At 40.3% G+C, this 25,542-nt stretch overlaps 1 protein-coding gene across 1 annotated transcript in view; it reads left to right on the forward strand.

Moving 5' to 3' along the window:
* The first annotated feature begins 499 nt into the window (after window positions 1-499).
* Window positions 500-25,542, forward strand: part of LOC133559364 (sodium/potassium/calcium exchanger 3-like) — a 323,976-nt gene continuing 298,933 nt past the window's right edge. Inside the window, exon 1 of the mRNA XM_061911072.1 lies at window positions 500-801. Within this exon, the coding sequence (XP_061767056.1) occupies window positions 621-801 (181 nt within the window). The 5' untranslated portion in view covers window positions 500-620. The remainder of the gene's footprint in view (window positions 802-25,542) is intronic.

Here is a 25,542-nt window from a genome sequence, read left to right on the forward strand (position 1 = left end):
ATTGATCCGTGTTAAGAAAAGAATGAATGGGGCCATGCATCTTGAGATTTTGAGCCAAAACCTCCTTCTATCGGTGAGTGCTTTGAATGGTTGACCAAATACTTATTTTCCACCATAATTACAAATAAATTCTTTAAAATTCCTACAATGTGAATTCCTGGATTTTTTTTTCCACATTCTGTCTCTCACAGTTGAAGTGTACCTAGGATGAAAATTCCAGACCTCTGTCATCATTTTAAGTGGGAGAACTTGCACAATCGGTGGCTGACTAAATACTTTTTTGCCCCACTGTATATAATATAATTTACTCTAAAAAGAAAAGTTTATTTTAAATTAAATTTTTATGATTAGGATTACACAATGTCAGTTCCAATACGTTACCATTTTGATCGAGTATAGCTTGGTTTGTTATGTCAGCTTTGTGGTGTCTTTTATTTTGAAAGTCTTAACCGGATTTATCTTGATGTAACATGATCTAGCTTGTACTTTGAGACGCTATCGCCAAGAAGACAGTCACATCTGTACCTGCAGCTCTCATCACACCTTCTTTCTGCACCACCACCAGCACCAGCAGCACCATCCGGGCATCCACCGGAACCCTCGCCGGAAACAAGCGTGTCATGGCCCGCGTGGAGGGAGAAGGGATGCCAGAGACAACCGTCGGAGTCGGAGTGATGCTGAGCCGGCGGAGGAGCAAAGGCAGGCGGAGAAAGCGAAAGGAGTTGTTCGCTGTCCAGATGTGCTTTACGGGCTTTCTACTGGGACTCGTCGCCGGGCTCCAGAAGGTTACACAACACGGAGGTAATAGACACCAAAAACATAAATATGCATGTGGGAATCATGTTTTGCATGCAGTGCAAAGAACAACTAAGTGCCTTTGCACATTTGCTCATAACAATAGTTCACCTCCTTTTTGCTAAACATTGCTGACATTTGTGGGTGATACATAGTTGATTGGCAACATTGCTCAACAAAGTTATATTCAAGAAGATGTGTGAAAAGGAGTAGAAAGAATTGGCTCTTATTTAATCGTGGTCTGTGTCTCAGTTTTATTATTGATTACTTCCTGTTTTTATTTTTTAGAGAAAAAAGGAAAGGATAAAATATGTTTTTCCACTGAGGTCTCAGTGCATGCAAGTAAGACTGACTACTTTAGTAGTTGAGTACCCCTTCAAGTTTAATGTCAAAATGATGTCAGTGTGAGAGTTTATGAAGTGTTTTAGGAGCATAGGAAGTGTTTAAATGCCTACTTAAACCCACTACTACCCACCAGTCTGATAGTTTATATATCAACGATGAAATATTAACATTGCAACACATGCCAATATGGCCTTTTTAGTTTACTAAATTGCAATTTTAAATTTCCCGGGAGTTTCGTCTTGAAAACGTTGTGTACGCAAGACGTCACAGGTTTTAAGGAAATATGAGTGCTGCGCACACACACAGCTAAAAGTCGTCTGCTTTAACCGCATAATTACACAGTATTTTGGACATCTGTGTTGCTGAATCTTTTTTAATTTGTTCCATTAATACTGGAGAAGTCAAAGTAGAAAGATGGAGTTGGGAAGCTTTAGCCTTTAGCCACACAAACACACGATGATTCCTTGTTTAAAATTCCTGGAGGTGAAACTTTACTATGGATCAGAGCGCGGTCAAGCGAATATGAATTGCGACGGAATGTCAACCAGCAGGTTTCAGTAAGAAAATTGTGGTAAAAAGTCGCTTCTTACCGGATATCAGCTGAGCTTGTGTGGTCCATAGCTGCCGTCGACTACCCTGAGACACTGCGCATCAACACACCCGTGGACACACCTCCGACTATCAGGTACTATTAAACTCTAAAACACTAGCAACACAATAGAAAGATAAGGGATTTCCCAGAATTATCCTACTAAATGTGTCTAAAAACATCGGATTCCGTCCCAATGCAATCAGGTTTTTTTTTTTTTCTCTAGTACGTTGCTATCAATATCCTCAAACACAAATCTTTCATCCTCGCTCAAATTAATGGGGAAATTGTCGTTTTCTCGGTCCGAATAGCACTTTTTATTGGAGGCTCCCATTAAAATCAATGTGAATATGTGAGGAGCCCACACACTTGTGACATCATCATCTGTGACTTCCGGTAGAGGCAGGGCTTTTCTCCTAGCACCGAAAGTTGCGAACTTTATCGTGGATGTTCTCTACTAAATCCTTTCAGCAAAAATATGGCAATATCGCGAAATGATCAAGTATGACACATAGAATAGACCTGCTATCCCCGTTTAAATAAAAACATCTCATTTCAGTAGGCCTTTAAGTGTGTGTGAAAGCAGTGTGCAATAATGTTAAATGCAGTGTTTACTGTAGTTTTTACAGGGAATTATTGTACATGGAAAAACAATACCACTTATGCAGTAAAATTCTGGAAAAGGAGCTACTTCGTTTTTTTTCAGCCTAAAATCTAAAATCATTGTTTTTACAGTTCTAGACTGTAAATGGAAAATCGTATAACTTTTATTGTAAAAAAAAAAAAAAAAGGCATTTAGGTCGCCAAAATGTTATCATAAAATTTACAATGTTTTCTACACGGAATCAATGTAAACTGGGGAACGGTATCACTTTTATATTTTATATTTTTATATTTATTTTATATTTATATTTTATATATAATTCTGGCGACAGAAGTTCTATTTTGTAATGGCAAAATCTATGGTTGCTGTTTTTACACTGCTTTACTATAAATTAAAAAAATGACTTTTATCTTTACGGTAAAATACTGGGAGCTCATGCCCAATATGTGCTAATTTATGGTGGTGTTTATACCAAATTACTATAAATCGGAAAAATCAATCAATCAATGATTATTTATATAGCCCTAAACCACTAGTGTCTCAAAGGGCTGCACAAACCACAACGACATCCTCGGTAGAGCCCACATAAGGGCAAGGAAAACTCACACCTAGTGGGACGTCGGTGACAATGATGACTATGAGAAACCTTGGAAAGGACCCCACCTTTTGGGTAACCGAAAGCAATGGAAGTCGAGCGGGTCTAACATGATACTGTGAAAGTTCAATCCATAGTGGATCCAACACAAATGCATCTGTTATTTTTACAGTATCATCCTAGTGATCCTTTTTTTTTACCGCAACATCTATGGTCATTGTTTTTACAGAGCATTAATCTAAATACAGAAAGTATAACTTTTATTTTTTTACTGTAAAATACTGGCATCAGTCACCAGAATTTTAACATTAATGGTGGCGTTTACACTGAATTACTATAAATCAGAAAAACGCGACTCTTGTTTTTACCATAACGTTCAGGCGACTGAGCAGACATTTGTTTTTATCTGCAAAATATACGGTTATTTTTACAACTTTTTAGTTTTACAGTAAAATATTAGCAGCTCAGTCACCAGAATTTTACTGTAAAAAAACAGTTTTTATTTTTTTTAAACCAAATTACTCTAAATCAAAAATCGAAGCTGTTACTCTTATGATGAAATTGTGGCGACTGAGCTGCCAGTATTTCCCCATAAAATCCACAGGCTTTTTCCTGTGAGCATAGGATTTGGCGATAAGGTCAAAAATTATGTCATGATATTATTTTTTTATATTGTCCAATATTGATAATTATTGATGCCTTTTTTGGCTTATTTAAGCCTGCCAATAAATACATTAAAACAATTGCCAACTCACCAAGGGTGCTATTTATCAGTGGAGAAGGTGTCTGTTAGTCAGTTAGAATGTAAGGTAATAAAATAATTTACGAAGATTTGAAGGTAGTTGCAGATTTGTGACACTAGATAGCAGTAGTGTATATGCTATTGATGATTATTACACAGACGGTTTGAGAAGCTACCCATTAAAAGGACACATTGGAAGTGTCAGGATGTTACCGCACGTCTGCATTGAAACCAACAAAACTAAAGACAACTTTCTGTTATTGGGTTGATATATCAAGGTATAACAGTTTATCGATCTAGCTTCTAAATGAATATTTAAAGCAGTCAAAGTTGATTTAAACATTGTTCTGTGATAAATAGGTACAGAATGTATAATAAACTACAGGTATACTAAATGTAAATTATGTGTATATGAAATTGCTTAATATCAGTACTCGTTGTGTCCTGATCCAACATCAGCACAAAACAGGATTATATGTGTATATATACTCTACATGTGCACTAGATTATATTTATTGCATATAAAATGTGTGATAAAATATCCGATACAAGCAGTCCTGCAGCGTGTTTACTTGTGCAAAGCTGGACAGCCAGTTACCACCTAAATGTCCTCCAATAAGCACACAAAGTTGGTGTTTTCCTGTATTTTAGTCAAGTCATTTACTAAAAGTAAACATGGTAAGTTATAGGCTACGGACCGAGCAGTTACGCAACAGCTACGCACACAATAGCGCACAAGCTAGAAATGTGTAATAAATGTCTTCAATTGAACAATATTGCAGTCTAAAACAGCAGATTTGTCAATATAAACAAGTACTAAATAATTATAGCTGCATATTGCTTGCACATACAAAGTCTCCAAGGCATAAGCTTATTTGAAAATAGCCAGTACTAAATGTGTCTGCATCATTCAACTTCAGCAGCTTGACTTAATGAATCATTGTGACCACTAGGTGTCTCCAAAAAACAATCATACGTTTTATTTATAAGACATCATAAGTTCTTCCAAAACGGTTAATAACAAATAGGTTAGTGTTTTTCACACCTAACATTTTTCTCTGTTTGACTAACTGAAGTTGTATAGATTTGTTTTGTGTATGATTTTGTGGGATTGAAAATACACCAGATCAGTTAATTCTATAATTGTTTACTTTAGGAATACATTTTTTCATATTTTCCATAACTAGCATGATGCATTTACATAATCCTCTTTTTTTTGTAGTAAAGTTAGTAAATAAAAAGTTTTAATAATTCACAAATGGTAATATTAAAGAACAGTACAGTATAGAGCAGGGGTAGGGAACCTATGGCTCTAGAGCCAGATGTGGCTCTTTTGATGACTGCATCTGAGCTGACATTGCTTAATACGGTAAGTAACAAATAATTCCGCTGGTAATCACAGTGTCAAAAATAACGTTCAAAATATAAAACATTCTTATGCATTTTAATCCATCCGTCCGGTTTCTACCGCATCTGTTCAGGAAGTCGCATTAATGGTTAGAAGTATTTTATTTATTGTTGGTAATCTTCAGAATAGCAGTGTTATTAAAAAGAATAAGAGTGTTATTATACTCTAAAAATCTTGGTCTTACTTAAAAATGCACGCATTTAATTGTATTCAATGTTAAAAAAATATATATGGCTCTCACGGAAATACTTTTTAAAATAATTGGCTTTTATGGCTCTCTCAGCCATAAAAGTTCCCGACCCCTGGTATAGAGGGTGTGTTCGGTCCAGAATGTAGTTTCATTGATTTAGGACTGAAAGTGTTTTGCTTTATGTTTAACGTGAGATATCCAACTGATATATTGTGAAAGTGGTCAATATTAAGTGTACAAAGACACATTGCATGTATTCTGGCTTTGATGCTTTTCATTTAGAAACAGTGAAAATATGAGTGTGAATAGCTCGGTTGGTAGAGCGGCCGTGCCAGCAACTTGAGGGTTGCTGGTTCGATACCCGCTTCCGCCATCCTAGTCACTGGGTTTGTGTCCTTGGGCAAGACACTTTGCCCACCTGCTCCTAGTGCCACCCACACTGGTTTAAATGTAACTTAGATATTGGGTTTCACTATGTAAAGCGCTTTGAGTCACTAGAGAAAAAGCGCTGTATAAATATCATTCACTTCACTTCACTTTACTTCAATGGTTGTTATACAAAAGCGACTTCATTTCAGGAGCCCATATATAACACATGCAGTATATCATATACAGTAGATTTAAAGTAAAACATTTCAAGAATGTATTTCGCATCATTTTTCATGATTATAGTGGATCCCGTTTAAGTCGACACTGTACGTCGACAACCCATTTTAAGGGGTCATGTTACGGTTTTTCCTACATTTAAAACACTTTGTTGTGGTTTACATAACATGTAATGGTGGTTCTATGGTCAAAATGTTATATACATTATGTTTTACAGACCACCTTAAAGCCATTTTCTGACTGTCTCTTCAGGATTTGCGAGCGGTCTCATTTACATGCCTCCACTTTGACAGCATGTTTTCCTCGTCATCCATGTTGTAGTTTTTAGCGCTTACATATTGAGTGTACTAACAGATATAAGTTAGAACTATACACTATTTTGTATTAGAAATGATAACAACAAAGGATGGATGTGCCCCACAACAAGATAATAGAGTAACATTTCAGAATGGCCTTTTATTGTGGGCAGTCTAAGGCCTGTGCAATAATCATGCTGTTTAATCAGCATATTGATATTCCATACCTGTAAAGTGGGATGGATTATCTTGGCAAAGAATAAATGCACACTAACACAGTATAGAAAGATTTGTGAACAATATTTGAGTGTAATAGGTCTTTTGTGCATATAGCAAAAGTTGTAGATCTTTGAGTTCAACTCATGAAAAATGGGAGCAAAAACAAAACTGTTACGTTTATATTTTTGTTCAGTACATAAATGTTTTACCCCGAAAGAGACAAGCGGTAGAAAATAGATGGATGGATGTACATAAATGTTTTTTTTTAAATGGCTTCATGTTTAAGGACGTTGTCCTGCTGGAAGGTGAATCATCGCCTTAGTTTCAAGTCTTCTGCAGACTCCAACAGGTTTTCGTATTCTTTCAGAATTTACAGTTGCATTGCACACGTAGGCCTGGATCTACTGAGGGGCAAGAAGAAGCAAAGCCTCTTCAAATTAACGTTTTCCCCCCTCAAATCAAGTTGTTTTAAGTTGAGAAAGTAAATTTCAATAACTGACAAAAATATTATATTAAAAAATGAGAAAATGATGCAATAGCAAAGAAATCCGCTGAAAAAGGGACACGATGCACTATAGTATCATCTTCACTCATCCCCTTAGCCCTCAGTAAACCAGACGAATGAAAACCAGACAAAATTGTTGTAAGAAACAAAATCCAACCATTTAATTTCCTCTTGTAGATGGGTGGGACAAGTTAGGTATGTATCCTATCACGCGCGTAAAAAGCGACCAAGCAAAAAACAAACAAAAACAATGTAGCGTCCTCCTGGTAATGTGTACTGATGTTAAAGACGATATACTCTTAATTGCACAAGTACCATATCACTACATCAATGATTACATGCTTTGTAATTCCATGAGAGTTTTGCAGTGGCACATGCACGTCCGTGTGCTTTATATAGACACCTAAACATGCAAAATCGTTTCCTTGGCTCGTTAGTGTGTGCTGATTTTAGAAATAATGTAGACTTCACTGCACATGTAATACATCACTATGTTTCTGGACATGTTATAATTCTATCGGTGTTGGGTTTCAGCAGCACAGGCGGGCATTCAGTCTTTAATAATGTTCCCAGGATTCTGTGTACGTGCAGGCTGGTTCTAAAGATACTGTAATTGTACGTCTAGTACAGGGGTCGGGAACCTTTTTGGCTAAGAGAGCCATGAAAGACAAATATTTTAAATGTATTTCCGTGAGAGCCATATCAATCAATCAATCAATCAATCATCAATCAATGTTTATTTATATAGCCCCAAATCACAAATGTCTCAAAGGACTGCACAAATCATTACGACTACAACATCCTCGGAAGAACCCACAAAAGGGCAAGGAAAACTCACACCCAGTGGGCAGGGAGAATTCACATCCAGTGGGACGCCAGTGACAATGCTGACTATGAGAAACCTTGGAGAGGACCTCAGATGTGGGCAACCCCCCCCCTCTAGGGGACCGAAAGCAATGGATGTCGAGCGGGTCTAACATGATACTGTGAAAGTTCAATCCATAGTGGCTCCAAGACAGCAGCGAGAGTCCCGTCCACAGGAAACCATCTCAAGCGGATCAGCAGCGTAGAGATGTCCCCAACCGATACAGGCAAGCGGTCCATCCTGGGTCCCGACGAGCGGTCCATCCTGGGTCTCGACTCTGGACAGCCAGTACTTCATCCATGGTCATCGGACCGGACCCCCTCCACAAGGGAGGGGGGGACATAGGAAAAAGAAAAGAAGCGGCAGATCAACTGGTCTAAAAAGGAGGTTTTATTAAAGGCTAGAGTATACAGATGAGTTTTAAGGTGAGACTTAAATGCTTCTACTGAGGTAGCATCTCGAACTGTTACCGGGAGGGCATTCCAGAGTACTGGAGCCCGAACGGAAAACGCTCTATAGCCCGCAGACTTTTTTTGGGCTCTAGAAATCACCAATAAGCCGGAGTCTTTTGAACGCAGATTTCTTGCCGGGACATATGGTTCAATACAATCGGCAAGATAGGCTGGAGCTAGACCGTGTAATATTTTATACGTAAGTAGTAAAACCTTAAAGTCACATCTTAAGTGCACAGGAAGCCAGTGCAGGTGAGCCAGTACAGGCGTAATATGATCAAACTTTCTTGTTCTTGTCAAAAGTCTAGCAGCCGCATTTTGTACCAACTGTAATCTTTTAATGCTAGACATGGGGAGACCCGAAAATAATACATTACAGTAATCGAGACGAGACGTAACAAACGCATGGATAATGATCTCGGCGTCTTTAGTGGACAAAATGGAGCGAATTTTAGCGATATTACGGAGATGAAAGAAGGCCGTTTTAGTAACGCTTTTAATGTGTGACTCAAAGGAGAGAGTTGGGTCGAAGATAATACCCAGATTTTTTACAGAGTCACCTTGTTTTATTATTTGGTTGTCAAATGTTAAAGTTGTATTATTAAATAGAGGTCGGTGTCTAGCAGGACCGATAATCAGCATTTCCGTTTTTTTGGCATTAAGTTGCAAAAAGTTAGCGGACATCCATTGTTTAATTTCATTAAGACACGCTTCCAACTGACTACAGTCCGGCGTGTTGGTCACCTTTAGGGGCATGTAGAGTTGGGTGTCATCAGCATAACAGTGAAAGCTAATACCGTATTTGCGTATGACGTCACCCAGCGGCAGCATGTAGATGCTGAAGAGTACAGGGCCAAGGACCGAACCCTGGGGAACTCCACACATTACCGAGGTCACACTGTTATAGGAGACGCACTGCATCCTATCAGTAAGATAAGAGTTAAACCATGACAGGGCTGAGTCTGACATACCAATTCGTATTTTGATACGCTCTAATAAAATATTATGATCGACGGTATCGAAAGCAGCGCTAAGATCGAGGAGCAGCAACATAGATGATGCATCAGAGTCCATTGTTAGCAATAGATCATTAGTCAATTTTGCGAGGGCTGTCTCAGTCGAGTGATTTGCCCTGAAACCGGATTGAAAGATTTCACATAGATTGTTAAACGCTAAGTGCTCATTTAGCTGCTCTGCAACAATTTTTTCGAGGATTTTCGAAATAAAGGGAAGGTGAGACACCGGTCGGTAGTTTACCATGAGGTCAGGATCGAGGTTAGGTCTTTTAAGGAGAGGATGAATAACCGCTTTTTTGAATGCAACGGGAACAGTGCCCGAGGAAAGTGATAAGTTTATAATATTTAGCACTGATGGACCTAGTAATACAAAAAGCTCCTTGATAAGTTTCCCAGGAAGTGGGTCAAGTAAACATGTTGTTTGTTTTATTCCATTTACACGTTGTAACAATCCTTCTAATGTTATTTCATCAAAACGACAGAAACTATTTTGGATATTTGCAGTATCCGCCGCATATACAATCGTATCTGTGTTACTATAACCCAGTTGTAGCTGGGACGCATTGTCTTTAATCTCCTTTCTAATAAGTTCAATTTTCTTATTAAAGAACTTCATAAAGTCATCTGCCGAATGGGTGGAGCTACTGGAAGGAGTCCCTTGTTGGGTTAGCGATGCTACTGTACTAAACAATAATTTTGGATCGTTTTTATTAATGCGGATGAGATTTGAGTAATAATTAGTTTTAGCTAAGGTAAGCATGCGTTTATAAGTTATTAAACTATCACTCCATGCTTGATGGTGCACCTCAAGTTTAGTCGTGCGCCATTTGCGTTCCAGCTTTCTACATAATAATTTCTGAGCTCTAGTTTCTTCAGTAAACCATGGCGTACGCCTTTTTGGAGCCTTTTTTAACTTCAGCGGTGCTATACTATCAATGGTTTCGCGCAGGGCGTTGTTAAAGTTGTTAGTGAGGTTATCAATAGAGCCCACATACTTTGGGAACGGTGCCATTACCGAGGGCAGTAGGTCCGCAAGAGTCGTCGTTGTGGCAGCATTAATGTTGCGGCTGCTATAGCAGTTATTATTATTATTAGCTTGCCGAACATGAGTCTGAACTTCGAATTTTATAAGGTAATGATCGGACATTACTTTAGTATACGGGAGTATCATAACTTTGGAAACGGTGATACCTCTGACAAGCACTAGGTCTATCGTATTACCGCTGCGATGCGTCGGTTCATTTATTATTTGTGTAAGACCACAGCTATCAATTATAGTCTGGAGCGCCACGCACGGTGGGTCCAATGGGGTATTCATATGGATATTAAAGTCCCTCATTATAATTATATTATCGGCGTGCGTCACTAGATCAGCAACAAACTCTGAGAATTCACTAATAAAGTCCGAATATGGCCCTGGGGGGCGGTAGATAACGGCCAGGCACAGAGGCAGAGGTGTGGCAGACTTCATAGAAAGCACCTCAAACGATTTATATTTATTATTTAAGTTAGGACTAAAGTTAAAGTTTTTGTTGTATATTAGTGCGACACCCCCTCCCCTAATATTTTTTAACAGTGAATACAACTAAATGCATGCATTTTTAATGAATAACAACAGTTTTAGAGTACAATAAGTCTATTATTATTTTTAATAGCATTTTTATTCTGAAGCTAACCAATAATAAATAAAATACTTCTTATCAATAATGAGACTGCTTGAACAGGTGCGGTAGAAAATGGATGGATGGATTAAAATGCATGAAAATGTTTTGTATTTTGAACGTTATTTTTAACACTGTGATTACCAGCAAAATTATTAATTACTTATTGTGTTAAGCAGTGTCAGCTATGATTTATCTGAGAGCCAGATGTAGTCATCAAAAGAGCCACATCTGGCTCTAGAGCCATAGGTTCCCTACCCTTGGTCTAGTATATCAAAATAAACATAAGAGGAGGTGTAATGGTGCACCAAGTCAGCTATTGCTACTTTTTTCAGGCTTCTGATTGGACAACTTGTGCATGACAGCAGGTGTATGTGTTTTTGTGTATACATAGATAGTTTTGAAACTATACTTGTGTGGATGGAGATTGTTAACCCCAAATATGTGTTTTTGAGACTCTACGTGTTCGTGTGGAGATAGCCTTAGATTGGGTACTCTAGTCTGGACTAGGATTTTACGGTATACCGGTACTAGTAAATACTGCGTTACTAAAGAATCGGTTGGTAGAGCGGCCTTGCCAGCAGCTTGAGGGTTCCTGGTTTACCCCATTTTCCGCAATCCTAGTCACGTACGTTGTGTCCTTGAGAAAAACACATCACCCTTGCTCCTAATGGGTCATGGTTAGCGCCTTGCATGGCAGCTCCTTTCATCATGGGTGAATGTGTAAATAGTGTCAAAGCTCTTTGAGGACCTTGAAGTTAGAAAAGCGCTATACAAGTATAACTAACCCCTATCAGGGGTCACCAACCTTTTTGAAACCAAGAGCTACTTCTTGGGTACTGATTAACGCGAAGGGTTACCAGTTTGATACACACTTAAATAAATTGCCAGAAATAGCCAATTTGCTCAATATATATATATATATATATATATATATATATATATATATATATATATATATATAAAAAATGGGTATTTCTATCCGTCATTCCATCGTATATTTTTTCCCTTTACGGAAGGTTTTTTGTAGGGAATATATGATGAAAAAAACACTTAATTGAACTTTTTAAAAGAGGATAAAACACGAAAAAAATGAAAAAAATGTTTTGAAACATAGTTTATCTTCAAATTCAACTCTTTAAAATTCAAAATTCAACCGAAAAAAATGAATAGAAAAACTAGCTAATTCGAATCTTTTTGAAAAAATTAAAAAAAGAATTGGTGGAACATCATTAGTAATTTTTCCTGATTAAGATTCATTTTAGAATTTTGATGACATGTTTTAAATAGCTTATAATCCAATCTGCACTTTGTTAGAATATATAACACATTGGACCAAGCTATATTTCTAACCAAAGACAAATCATTATTTCTTCTAAATTTTCCAGAACAAAAATTTTAAATGAAATTCAAAAGACTTTGAAATATGATTTAAATTACATTCTAAAGATTTTCTAGATTTGCCAGAATATTGTTTTTGAATTTTAATCATAATAAGTTTGAAGAAATATTTCACAAATATTCTTCGTCGAAAAAACATGAGCTAAAATGAAGAATTAAATTAAAATGTATTTATTATTTTTTTAAATAAAAAAAATTATTACTTGAACATTGGTTTAAATTGTCAGTAAAGACAAGGAAGGAATTTAAAAGGTAAAAAGGTATATGTTTTTTAAAAATCCTAAAATATTTTTAAGGTTGTATTTTTTCTCTAAAATTGGCTTTCTGAAAGTTATAAGAAGCAAAGTAAAACAAATAAATGAATGTATTTAAACAAGTGAAGACCAAGTCTTTAAAATATTTTCTTGGATTTTCTATTTCTATTTGAGTTTTGTCTCTCTTAGAATTAAAAATGTCAAGCAAAGTGAGACCAGCTTGCTAGTAAATAAATACAATTTAAAAAAATAGAGGCAGCTCACTGGTAAGTGCTGCTATTTGAGCTATTTTTAGAACAGGCCAGCGGGCTACTCATCTGGTCCTTACGGGCACCGTGTTGGTGACCCCTGACCCATATGATGCCATCTGCAGAAGAGTCATCGTGACTTCTACACAACTGTAAGTTAGCCAGGTGAATTTGCTGCGTCTACCGGACTCATTAACAAATTATGATGAAACCATACATCGTAACTGCGTTTCACAACACACATACACATGGTCGTAACTACCATTGAGGACAAAGAGGTCATGTCCTCTGTATTTTTTCTCAATGAAAAAAAGAAGATGATATATATGACTACAAATGTACTTTGTGTAGCACATTGTGTGCGCTGTACAACATCATGCGTGTTATGTTGGGTGTGTAGTGGTAACCAACACGCGTTACTTTCCAGTCAGCATCTTTATTCCGTCCTTGTATTTTTCTACATCACATCACATCACATTCTTCTTCTCTCCTCACCATCCCGCATCCCTCCGTCTGACTCACTCCGCCATCTAGAGGCTGTACAATGTAACTGAAACAACTGTACGATTAACTCAATGCAGTAGTGAAGACAACATCTCCCCCTTTCAATAAAAGCGAATACCTTCATAACAACTTACAGTTGCTTTTGTAATTGGATTCAAGTAACACCATGCCTATAATATTTTGAAAATAATAAAATGACAACCAATAAACCATTACAGCAGCATTTAACCGAATGTAAACTGCATACCAAACATTTTCATGCATGCATTATTTATTTTCTTTAACAACTAGCAACATGCATGTTTATGCAACTTCTTTAGTACATGACATAGTTCTTAGTCCAGTTAGGCGGTTGCCTACACCTCTCGGGTCTACTGTTCACATTTGTCTCTTGTTCAGGTTTAGTCTGTACAGTGTCATTGTCCATAGTGGTCACTTGTGGTGGTACAGAAAGGTGTGATGCATTCCAAACTCTACCATCATCCAACAGGTAGGTGTATGGGCTTTTCTTCCGCACCACAGTTCTTGGCTTTGTGAACTTTTGTTCTCCTTTCTTTACCTTCCATGGCTTACGAATCCTGACCTGATCACCACAGTTGAAGGCAGTCTTCTTTGCACTCCTCTTGCTGTCGGTGTACTGTTTTGCGTATTCCTGTATCTTTTTATCTCGTTCACGCACCTCATTCTCATTTGCGTGGACAGGAGTCATATTCATGATTTGGAGTTTGGTTCTCATTTGTCTTCCATGAAGCAGTTGTGAGGGGCTCACTCCAGTGGTTGAATGTGGAGTAGCTCTGTAATCCATAAGAAAGGACCTTGTGAATGGCTTCCAGGGTGTCCCTTGTATAGAAGCAGTCTGGAGGCAGTCTTTGAGCACTCCATTTGCACGGGGATAATATAGAGATGATTTCAGGTGCACAATTCCTCTTTGTTTTAGGAAATTTTCGAATTCAGCTGATGTGAACTGAGTACCATTGTCACTCACTAACTCTTTTGGATTACCTTCCCGTGAAAAAATTGCTATGAGGAACTGGATGACTGTTGCAGTATCAATCTGTGCCACAAAAGCTACTTCTGGCCATTTACTGAAGTAGTCCACAATCGTTACAGCAGATCTGCAGTCTCTTGGTGCAGATTCAAAAGGACCAACGATGTCGATTGACACTTTTTTCCAAGCGGCATCAGGCAAAGGCACAGGTTGGAGTGGAGCATTGTAGGTAGTTACTGACTTGTCATTTTGTCGACATGTAGTACAGTCTTTGATGAGTGATTCAACTTGTGCGTCCATTTTAAGCCACCAGTATAGTTCTCTGAGGCGTTGTTTTGTTCTGACAATGCCCTGATGAGTCTCGTGTGCAATGTCTATAAGCCTTTTCTGTAGTGATCCTGGAACCACGAGACGGTGAGTGCCTCTGACCACGCAGTCCTTCAAAATTGCCAGTTCTTCACGTATCAGTTAGTATGGCTGTTGGTCATGGTCAAGCACTTTTTTTTTGTCTTGGCCAAGGCTTTTGTAGCTGTGCTCGAAGTTTGGTCAACACAGGGCACAAGTTACTCTCCGCTTTGAAGTCCGCTTGAGTGACTGCTTGAATGTCGTCCAGTATTGTTGCGACTGACTCCACAGTCTCAGTATAATCCTCATTTGTCGCAGGAAGTGGTAGTCTGGATAAGCTGTCGGCGATGCTGTTCAGTGTTCCAGCTCTGAACTGGACCTCATAGTCAAACTCCATTAAGCGAGCAGACCACCCGGCAACCCGAAGTCCAGCCCGATTATTTCCCTTGGTAGTCAGGAGTGTAGTTAGAGCATGATGGTCTGTGCGTAACAGGAACTTCCTTCCCCAGAGCCACACACGCCACTTTTCAGCAGCCCAGACGCATGCAAGAGCCTCTTTTTCAACTATGGAGTACTTTCTTTCAGCATCTGATAAACTGCCGGAGGCAAAAGCGATTGTATCTTCCTCTCCTGCCTCATTCACCTGTGTCAAAACAGCTCCAAGTCCATAATCAGAAGCGTCAGTCGAGACCACTGTTTGTTTGTTTGGGTCAAACAGTGTCAGTGCTGGGCTGTTGACAACCATGTTTTTGACTTGATCATAGCTCTTTTGTGCTGCATCATTCCACTAAAATATCGTATTCTTCCTCAACAGAGCTCTCATTGGCTCGACCAAGCTGGCGTAGTTAGGTATAAATTTGCTATACCATGCACTTAAACCCAGGAATGAGCGCAGGGTGGCTGCATCGGTAGGACCAGGTGCATTCAGGATTGCAGTCACATGGCCATCGCTTGGCTGTAAGCCTTCAGGTGAGAGTCTGTGGCCCAGGAATGTCAGTGTAGTCCGATTGAAGAGACATTTTTCCTTGTTGAGCTGCAGACCCGCTTCCTGAATACGGTTCATTACAGCTTCCAAGTTAGCATCATGTTCTTCCTGTGAGGGCCCATATATTATTACATCATCTAGGTAACACTTAACCCCTTTTAATCCACTGAGTATTTTTGTCATCATTTTCTGGAATGCTTCAGCAGCTGAACTTAGTCCATAAGGAACCATGCGGTATCTGTACAATCCTTCATGTGTAATGAAAGCAGTGAGATCTCTGCTCTCCTCATGCAGTTCCAGTTGATGGTAGGCACTTTTCAGATGCAAGGTAGAGTACATCTTTGACCCACGCAGCTCAACTAGTACGTCCTCGATCAGTGGTAATGGATGGCTGTCAGGGACCACTGCCTTGTTAGGTTCTCTCATATCCACACACATGCAGATTTTCCCGTTCCTCCTCCGAGTGACTACAATAGGGGAAACCCATTTGGATGAATCTACTCCCTCTATGATTCCCTGCTTTTCCAGTTCATTCAGCTCTGCCATGACGGTATCACGTACTGAAAGCGGCAGGCGCCTGAGTTTTTGTTGCACTGGTTTAACATCTGTGCATATCTGCACCTTATGTACAAAACCTTTGGCATGTCCAATGTCCAAAGTGGTTGGAGTTTCGGGAAGCTTAGGTAACCGTGAAAGCATGGCACAGTCCACTGTTGGTTCCACCAACTTTCCTCCTTTAATCTCTATGTTGAGGTCTTCACATAGATCTAGCCCAATGAGGGGTGTACCGGTCTTTACAATGTTGAAAAATCCAGTTGCAGTTCTCTGTTGGTATGTTACTGTCGCTTTAAGACGTCCAAACACTTTTAGGTTCTGTCTTGAGTATGTCAACAGTTTTACTGTAGGTGGGCTTAGTTTACTTGTGCTGAAGTTTTCTCTGTACAGTTTTTCGGGTATGGGGTGTCCTGCCTTCTTATTTCCCTGTCTGTAGACTGCAGAGACCAGCTTCGTTCCACTCTCAGCAAACGTTTTTGCATCAGCAATGGCAATTTCGATTCGTCTGGCTAGTGTAAGTGCCTTGTCAAGATTTAGCTCGGGTTCCAACAACAGTTTTTCATGTATTCGAGGCACACACATTTTCTCCACTATCTGATCACGTATCATTTCATCTTCCATTGCACTGAAATTGCACGTTTTTACTAGCTCAAGCAGCGCTGCCACATAATGATCCGTTGACTCACCCATAGCTTGAGCGCGCTGCCGAAAACGGTACCTCTCCGCGACCACGTTGACTTTCGGGGTGAAGAATGTTTGCAAAGCCAGTAAGCTACCACTGTAGGTATCCTCAGTAAGCGGCAAGGTATTGTACAACCTTTGTCCTTCTGTTCGCAGACAGTGAATCAGCAGGGCTCTTTTCCTCCCCGCGGAAAATTCTTGACCTCTAATTACTAGCAGGTAGTTGTAGAATAGCTTCCTCCAATCCTCGAACGTAATCTTCGGCTCTCCCGGACACTCCAGGAACGCATAGGGCGGTTGTAAGCCATTCTTCTATTTCTTTATCCTCGTTGCCACTTGTTATGTTGGGTGTGTAGTAGTAACCAACACGCGTTACTTTCCAGTCAGCATCTTTATTCCGTCCTTGTATTTTTCTACATCACATCACATTCTTCTTCTCTCCTCACCTTCCCGCATCCCTCCGTCTGACTCACTCCGCCATCTAGAGGCTGTACAATGTAACTGAAACAACTGTACGATTAACTCAATGCAGTAGTGAACACAACAATGCGGTAGATCATCCTCTCTCACTATACAATCTTGGTCATGCACAGCCCGCTACAACTTCAACAACGTAACGTATTGAAGTCCAGTTTTTCTTTAAAGATCATCTAAAACAGAAATGTGCTGTCAACATAACATTAACATTCAATAATTTTGCGTGAAGATGCACTTTCAAATGTAAATTATTGAATGACAAGGTGGTTTGTACAAAATTTAACCTGAAACTTATTCCTGGCCACATCATGCTCTGTCACTGATTAGAATATGAAGACACATTTTCTGTATTCACCGCTGGTGGCTCTGTGGTACTAGCTTCACAAAGCAGAAGGTCTTGGCTTTGAAACCTGGCCGTGGTAAAAAAAATGTTGGTACGGTTTTTAAATGTATGTTTTAATGATGTTAAAATTGTGTAAAAAATAATATATATAAATAATACAAACATTCATTGTGGTAGAACTATCACGTTGTATTGTCTAACATCTTTGACAATTCTCTTAGGCCACCGTTGTTTGACCTCGGTATTTGTCAAAACCTAGTTTCAGCCCTGCACATATACACCTGCTTAGCCAGAGGCGTAGCATTAAAACTAGAGTTGAACTTTCTCTTTGTAAATGAGTGGACAATGCAGAATACTGCTCACCGGATGATAAACAAGTTTGGGCAAAAACATTCTGTGTTGTTCAAGAGACTATTGTACTTCTCTAAGTTTTTTAAATATTGACTACTGTGTGTGTGAAGTCCTACTTCTGTATATTATTTCCATCCATCCATCCATTTTCTACCGCTTATTCCCTTTGGGGTCGCGGGGGGCGTTGGTGCCTATCTCAGCTACAATGGGGCGGAAGGCGGGGTACACCCTGGACAAGTGGCCACCTCATGGCAGGGACAACACATATAGACAGACAACATTGACACTCACATTCACACACTAAGGCCAATTTAGTGTTGCCAATCAACCTATCCCCAGGTGCATGTCTTTGGAGGTGGGAGGAAGCCGGAGTACCTGGAGGGAACCCACGCATTCACGGGGAGAACATGCAAACTCCACACAGAAAGATCCCGAGCCCGGGATTGAACCCTGACTACTCAGGACCTTCGTATTGTGAGGCAGACGCACTAACCCCTCTTCCACCGTGAAGCTCTGTATATTATTTCTCTAAATTTAAATGTTTGCTGCCTATTTTATTGCTATGGTGTATCACAGGGTAAACTTTGTGCTCTCCTGATTTATTTACATAAATTATTCTGCCCTCCATGAATGTTGAAATTAAGTTTGGCAGACATATAAACAATCATTTAAATCCAACTTGATGTTGTTTATTTATATTCTCCACAATGAAGTTCGTAAAAAATATATCACGATAAAGAAATTACATGAATATGCACATGAATTACACATGTAAGATTTATGTGAAATCGACAGCACAGTTTGATATAAACTAAAAAAAAGCAATACAACCATACAGGATAAAGTTTGGCCGCTAACTTAATGTTAACATTTAATAGGAAACATCCCATTAAGAGACTCAGGAATGTTTACATCACAATTTAAAAATAACAAAATCAACATAAAACGGAAAATAAATGTATACTTAAAGTAATCCATCCATCCATCTTCTACCGCTTATTCCCTTTTGGGGTCACAGGGGGCGCTGGCGCCTATCTCAGCTACAATTGGGCGGATGGCGGGCTTCACGGTGGCAGAGGGGTTAGTGCGTCTGCCTCACAATAAGAAGTTCCTGCAGTCCTGGGTTCAAATCCAGGCTCAGGATCTTTCTGTGTGGAGTTTGCATGTTCTCCCCGTGAATGGGTGGGTTCCCTCCGGGTACTCCGGCTTCCTCCTACTTCCAAAGACATGCACCTGGGGATAGGTTGATTGGCAACACTAAATTGGCCCTAGTGTGTGAATGTGAGAGTGAATGTTGTCTGTCTATCTGTGTTGGCCCTGCCATGAGGTGGCGACTTGTCCAGGGTGTACCCCGCCTTCCGCCCGATTGTAGCTGTAGCTTAAAGTAATATATTCACCAAACCATGTGAAAACAAAAATTGACCGCTAACTAAGCCAGACTGCTGCTTGCCACTGAGTATTGACTAACCAGGAAGCTCTTAACTCTCTAAAAAAATATTAATGAATAATTAAATTAAGAAAATCAGACTTGTATTGTATTCATTTAGTAGAGTGCACATTAATGAACAATGTGCTGTACAGAATGTAAATGATCCAGATTATAACACTGGGAGCAAGGTGAGTTAAGTGTCTTGCCCAAGGACACGACGGCTGTGTGCAGGATGGCGTAAAAGGAATTTGTACCAAAAACCCTTAGGTTTCTTGGTGACCTGTCCATGCCACCCATTGAATTTTAAAACAAATAACGTAGTCCGTAATTTTGTGGAACAAGTTTGGCAAGAGATTGCCACTAATATATTATATATGATTCAAAACATTTTTTTTTACAAATAAAAAACTGAAAAGTGCGGCGTGCAATAGTATTCAGTCCCTTTTCCTCTGAGTGGAACCAATTGCCCTCAGAAGTTGCCTGATAACTAAATCATGTCCACTTGTGTGTAATCTCATATCAGTACAAATACAGCTGCTCTGTGACGGCCTCAGAGTTTGATTGAAAGAATATTGGGAGCAAACGGCATTATGAAGTCCAAGGAACACAATAGACAAGTCAGATATAAAGTTGTGGAAAAGTTTCAAGCAGGCTTCAGCTATAGAACTATTTCCAAAGCTTTGAACATCTCACAGAGCACAGTTCATGTCAGGATCTGTCAAATCAGATCATACCTTGTATTGAGTTTGTTGGTCTTTTCCTGTGTTTAGTTTCTTAGTTCCGCTTTAGTGCTCTTATTTTGGTCGTTATTTCTGTTTGGTTTGTGGGCTACTGCAAGAAGCTTCACCCTGCGTCCGAGCGTATTCTCCTTGCAGCTATTTTCATTTCGCAATTATGGCTGATTAAGTTGAGCCTTGGCTGCTAGCCTTTGTCATGTATATTGATACATTGTGGACACTTCTCCTGCTGCACGTTTTGCTGTTCCCCAGCATCCCGTTTTGTTTACTCCCTCTTCCGTTAGTTTCGTTTTGCATTGCCGTCCCTATGCCTTGGTGCCTTTCTTAGCGGCTAGGGATGGGAACTGATAGGATTTTTCTGGTTCCGATTCCACCTTCGAGTTTACTTAACGATTTTTTTCTTTTACGGTTCTCTTATTGATACTTATTTGGGGAAAAAAAGGAGAAAAAAGTGTTAATAAGCATTAATTTTATTTCGTTTAGAGGTAACATGACCTTACAAAGCTTACAATGAGGTCTCAAGAGGGACATACAAAGCATAGAAGAAAACAAAAATTACTTTTTTGTAAATAAATATAATTCATATTTTTCTGTAAAATTTAAATTATGTGCAAATTACACCAGAATGTAAGATTTAGTAACCTATGATATTAACTTATTACATGCAAAGTGAGATTTTTTAAACCTGTATTGGTTATAATATTGACGATTATGGCTTACAGTTCATCAAAACTTTGAATTGAAAATCTCGGAAAATTTAAAGTTTCAAAAACTGTAAGCCTTGATGTTAAAAATGCTAACTTTGCATGTCATGAGTTGATATCACATATTACTTTTACATTTGAAGTTAAACTGCTGACATGAGTGGACTTTTACACAATATTCTAATTTAATGAGTTTCACCTGTATAATTTTATGACTGAGACTAAATCTAGTTGAAACTAAACATGCAACTTTTCTCTGACTACAATTAAAGTTAAGTTAAGTTAAAGTACCAATGATTGTCACACACATACTAGATGTGGCGAAATTATTCTCTGCATTTGACCCATCACCCTTGATAACCCCCTGGGGGGTGAGGGGAGCAGTGGGCAGCAGTGCCCGGGAATCATTTATGGTTATTTAACCCCCAATTCCAACCCTTAATGCTGAGTGCCAAGGAGGGAGGTAATGGGTCGCATTTTTATGGTCTTTGGTACTGTATGACTCGGCCGGGATTTGAACTCACGAGGGCGGACACTCTAACCCAGGGGTCGGTAACCTTTTTGGCTGAGAGAGCCGTAGAAGCCAAATATTTTTAAATGTATTTCCGTGAGAGCCATATAATATTTTTTTAACACTGAATTAAACTAAATGTGTGCATTTTTATGTAAAACCAACAATTGGGTATAACATGTCTGTTATTCTTTTCAATAACATTTGTATTCTGAAGCTAACTAATAATGAATAAAATACTTCTTACCATTATTGACTTCTTAAACAGGTGAGGTAGAAACGGATGGATGGATAAAAATGCATGAGAATTTTTTATATTTTGAATGTCATTTTTAACACTGATTACCAGTGGAATTATTTCTTACTTATTGTGTTAAGCAATGTTAGCTAAGATTAATCTGAGAGCCAGATGCAGTCATCAAAAGAGCCACATCTGGCTCTAGAGCCATAGGTTCCCTACCCCTGCTCTAACCACTAGGCCACTGAGTAGGTAAACTGTAAATTGAACGTTCACCTACTGAAAACGCAAACTTCTGACCACAAACTTCATAGCGGAAGACGTGAACTGAGGCTGCCCGCCAGTCAGAATCTTTTTCTCATCATGCTCATCTAAATGAGAAGGCCTTCATTCTAATTTAACAAATAGTAGCGATAACACGATAGGAGGCGTTAATACCTGTTGCATTTAAATGAAATGCTCACGACTGCTGCTGGGATGAGATTAACTTATAATTATTGCATGCTGTGTGTTCAAATGTTTCAGCATATCGCTCGCATGTCCTCCTCTTGATCAACTAGCAGCCTTATAATTAGCAGCATTGTTGAAATCTTTCCTTGTAAAATGTCAACTTTAAAGCGTTTGTTGCACCCAGGATCCACCATTTTGCTGTATGACGTCACTGCGCACATTGCATAATGACGTCATCCCTACATGGAAGAATCAATAAAAGTACCTTTAAATAAATAAAAAAAAGAAGGTAAACAATTCCAAGGAATTGCTTGGAACCCGTTCTGAACAACCATTTTTTGATTCCCATCCCTACTAGTGGCACTCGTCATTTGTTTATTTGAGCCATTAAACATATTTTTACCTGTACATTGCCTCCTCGGCTTCCTACATCTCGGGAGCACGTCAAAATATAGCCGTCATGCGATCCAAGCATCACAGTTTAATTCATCATCCAGAATCGGAAAGAGTATGGCACAACTGTAAACAAGGCTGGCCACCTGAAGACCGTTGCAGACCCCCTGCCCTGGACGAACTGCAGAGATCCATAGCTCTGATGGGGGGAATCTGTGAAAAGCGGGAAAAAGAAAGCCATTGTTAAAAGACAACAATAATAAGTTATATTGGGGACACAGCAAATGTGGAATAATGTGCCTTGGTCAGAAGAGACTAAATTGCACATTTTGGCCAAAATGCCAAACACAATGTGTGGCAGAGAACTAACACTGCACATCATTCTGCACTGGGTGTAACAATATGTTGGAACAACGATTCGACTTGATATTTGTGATTGATGACACGATTTAGGGAAAAAATCTTTTTTTTTAGAACGATACAATACAGTAAGTTGAAATCGATTCAGTAACTTTTTAGCAAAACACATCAAGCAGTGTGACTGTGAAATAAATATTGGATACTGGACACCGTAGGTGAGGTTTCCTATATTCCTGTCATTTATTGTAAGGGGATAATGTATAAATGATTTATGGGAACAAATAAACAAGTAAACATCAATTAATGGATAATGCATTCATATCTTATTTTAATAAAGTACAACCAACACTTTTAAGTTGAATTAACATGAGAAAATTTGTTCACATTTTAAACACTCAAACAATTTCAATAAAAATACAGCAACCAACATTTTAAGAGTAGAAATACTTGCTAGTTCCTCAACCCGGCCATACAGTTTCTGTTCTCCGCCTTGGCGTTGCCGATTAGGGACAGTGTCCCAGGCGTGCGGAAGCATGTGTGCACCCTCACCCCCTGCGTCACACATACTGTATGCAACAGTTACTGTTGGCCTAACCTCACGTTTAGACACTTTACACACACACACAAACTCTTGTGTGAATCTGTTCACGTTGCTGCTTTCTCAGACATCAAACAAAACAGCACCGTCTCTTAAAGGGGAACATTATCAGCAAACCTATGCAAGTGTTAATATATACCTTGATGTTGCAGAAAAAAGACCATGTAATTTTTTAACCGATTTCCGAACTCTAAATGGGTGAATTTTGGCAAAATAAACGCCTTTCTGTTTATCGGTCTTTTAGCGATGACGTCAGAACGTGACGTCACCGAGGTAATACGCCCGCCATTTTCATTTTCACATTACAAACACCGGGTCTCAGCTCTGTTATTTTCCGTTTTTTCGATTATTTTTTGGAACGTTGGAGACATCATGTCTCGTCGGTGTGTTGTCGGAGGGTGTAACAACACTAACAGGGAGGGATTCAAGTTGCGCCACTGGCAAGAAATCTTCCGCCAGACCCCCATTGAATGTGCCAGAGTGTCTGCCGGCGATGCTAAGACAGACATGGCACAGAGATGTTGTTGGGAACTCGCATGTCTGCTGTTTTGTGTCCCCGAGTATGCAAGAATCCAGGAGAGTAGAGTGAAGGTAAGAATATTTAATACAAATAAGAAAATAACAAAAACAAACATAAAGCAGTCGTGCAGATAAACGTTCTCAACATAGATTTTATCATCGAGCACTGAGGAGTGCTCGAGTGAAACATAAATAGGCAGTAGTTTGATTGACAGCAGGTGTGAACCGCTGCCAATCAACGAAAAGAGAAAAACAACAGTGCTCGTGAATAAAACAGGAAATACAACAAAGTAAGAGCACTGAACAGGAAGTAAATACAAAAACACGAAAATTAACAGAAATAAAGTGACAGATTGTCACAGGGCCTCCCCCTCAAGGAACAGATTCCAGATGTTCCTATGAAAAAGAAACAAATGGAAAAAACGTCCAAAAATGTAAGGGAGGGTGGTGGGAGGTCTTGGTGGAGGGTCGCCAGCTCCAATATCCCCGCAGCCAGCGAGGGAGAGACAAATGGCGGCGGCGCGTAGAGCGCCGCTGGAACTGGCGAGGCGGGCGGCCACGGAACGGCCACATCACTGGCAGACAAAAAGGTGAGTGCGTCCCGCGAGAAGGACGCCCAGGGCACGGCCACATTCGCGGCTGACGTGGAGGCGGGCGCGCTGAAGCAGGACCGGAAACAGCAGACAAAACGGCGAGGACTGCAGCCGAAACAGATACCTGTGCAGGAGGCGGCTGAGGAGCCGATGTTGGTGCCGGCGTTAAAGCGGCAGACGTCATCAACGGCGTGGAAGTGGCAGATGTCATCGGCGGCATGGAAGCGGCAGATGTCATCGGCGGCGTGAAAGCGGCGGATGTCATCGTCAGCGTGAAAGCGGCGGATGTCATCGTCGGCGTGAAAACGGCAGATGAAGACGAAGGGGGAGGAGCCGCAAATGCCGGCCGAGGAGTAGCGGATGCCGGCGGTGACGAAGCCCGGCGTGGTGCTGCTCTTGGCGGCGTTGGAGCCGTGCGTAGTGCCGGCGTTGGAGGCCGGCGTGGTGCTGCTGATGTCAGCGTTGCAGCTGTGCGTAGTGCCGGCGTTGGAGCTCGGCGTGGAGCCGGCGTTGGAACTTGGCGTGGAGCCGGCGTTGGAGCTGTGCGAAAGCCCGCCAGGGACGTAGATGTCTCCGTGGAAGGAGACGCTGGCGAGGATGACAGCGGCGTGTGCCTGGCTGCACCACTGTGTATTGTAGGCCCCCCTCCACTAGGCGGCTGCCAGACGCCGTCCACACTAGCAGGAAGACGTGCCTCGTCGTCAGGGTCCCCCGGTGCGAAAACCGGGGACGGGCGGGAGGGGGCCAGGAGGAGGGACGAAGACACGTCCCGCGCCGAGTCCCAGCAGGAGGACAAAAGAGACCTCACAGTGGTCTCCACTGGAGCCCTCGGCGAACCAGAAAAGAGAGCGGGAGCCGGCAGGAAAAGTAGCCTGGGAGCAACCGCTGAAAGCTGCGTAGGAGCAGGGAGAAGCAGCACAGTAGACGACGGGAAGGATGGCGGCGGCGGGCATGCCGGTCGGAGAGCCGTAGTCGGCGACGGAGCCGCGA

Source organism: Nerophis ophidion, linkage group LG09 (genome assembly GCF_033978795.1).
Source record: "Nerophis ophidion isolate RoL-2023_Sa linkage group LG09, RoL_Noph_v1.0, whole genome shotgun sequence".
Lineage (NCBI taxonomy): Eukaryota > Metazoa > Chordata > Actinopteri > Syngnathiformes > Syngnathidae > Nerophis > Nerophis ophidion.